This window comes from Babylonia areolata, chromosome 1 (assembly GCF_041734735.1).
Source record: "Babylonia areolata isolate BAREFJ2019XMU chromosome 1, ASM4173473v1, whole genome shotgun sequence".
NCBI lineage: Eukaryota > Metazoa > Mollusca > Gastropoda > Neogastropoda > Buccinidae > Babylonia > Babylonia areolata.
Window position 1 is genome coordinate 94,792,586 of NC_134876.1, and position 2,500 is coordinate 94,795,085.

A 2,500-nucleotide genomic window follows, 5' to 3' on the forward strand; every position below is an offset into this window, starting at 1 on the left:
GTAACAATGTTTGCTCCCCCCCCCCTCCCTCACTCCCCCCCTCCCCACCTCCCGCCCCCATGGTTTCTGTTGTTGTAACCCTGCAAACTTCTGAATTCTGAAGAACAAACTCTTTTTTTTAAAATCAAACTAGTGTGAGAACTGTCAGAAACACAGGCTAGCTCATTTGAGAAGTTTCTGATGCTGAATCACAAGTTTTGTATTCAATAGACAGAAATAAATAATGAGAGAGAGAGAGAGAGAGAGAGAGAGAGAGAGAGAGAGAGAGAGAGAGAGGGAGAGAGAGTACTCCAAACTCCGAACGTTTTTAATTCAATGATTAAGACATGGCTTGTTCTTTCAGTCTTTCCTTGAATCCAAAACGAAGCATTTAGAAAGATTTTGAATTAAAATGTTACTATCAGGATTTTGTTGCAACTGTTGCAGTTTTCTTGTCAAATATCTAAAGAAACCATTTAATAGCAATAGGGGCGGGGGGGGGGGGGGGGGGGGGGGGGGGGGGGGGGGGGGACGGGGGGGGGACATAATGGCTACAGTGTTACTGGACAAAAAAAGTTGAAAATTCCAACCACTCTTCATCAGAAAAAAAACAGCTATGCTTACTGCTTATTCGTTTGACCCACATTGTCAAGATTATAATGAATAACTTCGAATCCGATATAAGCATATCAAAACACAATCTTCGATCGTTCTGGTGTGCGAAGCAAGCATACACAAAATAAGCCATCCTGTGTAAATAGTATTGAAATTTGATTGTACATACTTACATTATACCATGTCATGGCATTATTTGTATGTAAAATGTAATCTCATACATTTTAAAGGGTTTTGAAACAAAACATTTCTCATTAATGACTGAAAACAGTACTTTGGAATTGTTTACATGTCACTGAAAATCCTCACCGAAAGCCAAAGCCTTGATTTTCAGCGAAGAAGGAGGAAAAAACAGAAGACAAGCAGACTTAAGCCAAAAGTTACCCGGAATACTGCTCAACGCTTACAACTTTTGTTTTAAGTTGAACGAATCAGATCTAATCACGTGGTCTCTGGTTGCCGGCCAATCGAAATCCTCGTCACTGTTTTGTGAGGAGGAAGGCAAAGAATAGGTTGTGGAGCTGTTTGATCGGAAAAAAAAAAAAAAAAAAAAAAAAAAGAAAAAAAGAAAAGAAAAAGAAATGACATACATTTACAGTAATAATCTAAAGACAATTGCAAAAAACAAGGAAAGCAACAAAACCAACACAAACAACAAACGTGGTCACATTTTTAACAATGAGGATAAGAGCAAAATAAGTACAGTTAGAAAACCCCGCAGTCATTTTGAAAACGACTTTGTAAAGATGCTGAAAACCATTGGATATATCTGGTCGGGGAAGGATAGACCAGGCAACATAAGTATTAAAACCCGCCAGAAGTTAGAAGTAACGAGGGGATCCATGAAAGCATCTCTCACAGAAAAGGTCAAGTGATATGCTTGACTTGACTCGAGCTTCGCCTCCTGAAGGCGAGATCAGATATGTCTAACTTGGCACTGCCGGACTGTCAGGCCACTCCATACCAGGTCCTGAGCCCCCTCCTGCAGCCCTCCACTCCCCTTCTATCTCAATCCAGACACTCTCAAGCGTTGTGGTATGTGGCTGTGAGACACCATTTACAAGTTAGTGGCGTCCCCAATACCCGCGGGAGAAAAAAAAGAAGAAAAAAAAAGACTATCACTGATTTAAAAAAAAAAAAAAAAAAAAAGCCGGTAAGGCGCGAGTGAGGATAGAATTTCATACAAGGGGAGATGCATCACAGAAAAAAAAAAAAAAAAAAAAAAAAAAGGAAAGGTGGCCACAATAAAAATAATTCAGCTTTGACAACATTTTTCTGCAACGTTATTTGCATCGATATTCATCGCTCTACAGTATTCTTCGCTCTACAGCAGAATTTAAAAAAAAGAAGTCTAAATCACAGTTCAGAAATGCTCTTCACTTACTTTCAAAAACATCAATGTCTACGAATATATGTGTTTGCGTATACACACATGAAGCTACTGTCAGAAATGGACAGACTGACTGAGACACAGGGGGTGAATGGCGGACAGCTAAAGGCTGGGAAAGAAAGAGGTGTGTGTGTGTGGGGGGGGGGGGGGGGGGGAGGCTAATGGATGGATTGTCAGACAGCCTGACAGGGGAAAAAAAGCGAAGGCGGCGGAATCCAGGCCAAGAAGGAAACGTATCCATCACACACAGATAAGAAAAAAAAAATCCTTATCAAAACCGTAACGTCAGCTCCTATCCTGCAGCCAATCCGGGTGTCAGTGACCTTGGAAGTTGCAGTGGTCGCCTCAATAAAGCGGCATCCATCATCCGCTTTATTCCGCTTCACGGCGCAGCCTTGAAAAATGACGTCTGATATCTCGTCAGCTCTCTCAGCCAGCCCAGTTGCTTCCCCTGGCGGCCCAACGGTTATTACGTCCCCTGAGTCCAATGCACACATCCGGAAGGTCTTTTTCCGC

General features: G+C 41.8%; 1 protein-coding gene across 3 annotated transcripts in view; it reads right to left on the reverse strand.

Annotated features, from left to right (window-relative positions):
- Window positions 1-2,500, reverse strand: part of LOC143289706 (cGMP-dependent protein kinase 1-like) — a 362,793-nt gene that overhangs the window by 44,350 nt on the left and 315,943 nt on the right. For 2 of the 3 annotated variants that reach the window (XM_076598769.1, XM_076598760.1), the window contains exon 12: window positions 1,002-1,115. The exons of the other annotated variant lie outside the window; for it this stretch is intronic. In XM_076598769.1, coding sequence (XP_076454884.1) covers window positions 1,002-1,115 — 114 coding nt within the window. The remainder of the gene's footprint in view (window positions 1-1,001; window positions 1,116-2,500) is intronic. 3 annotated transcript variants of the gene reach the window in all.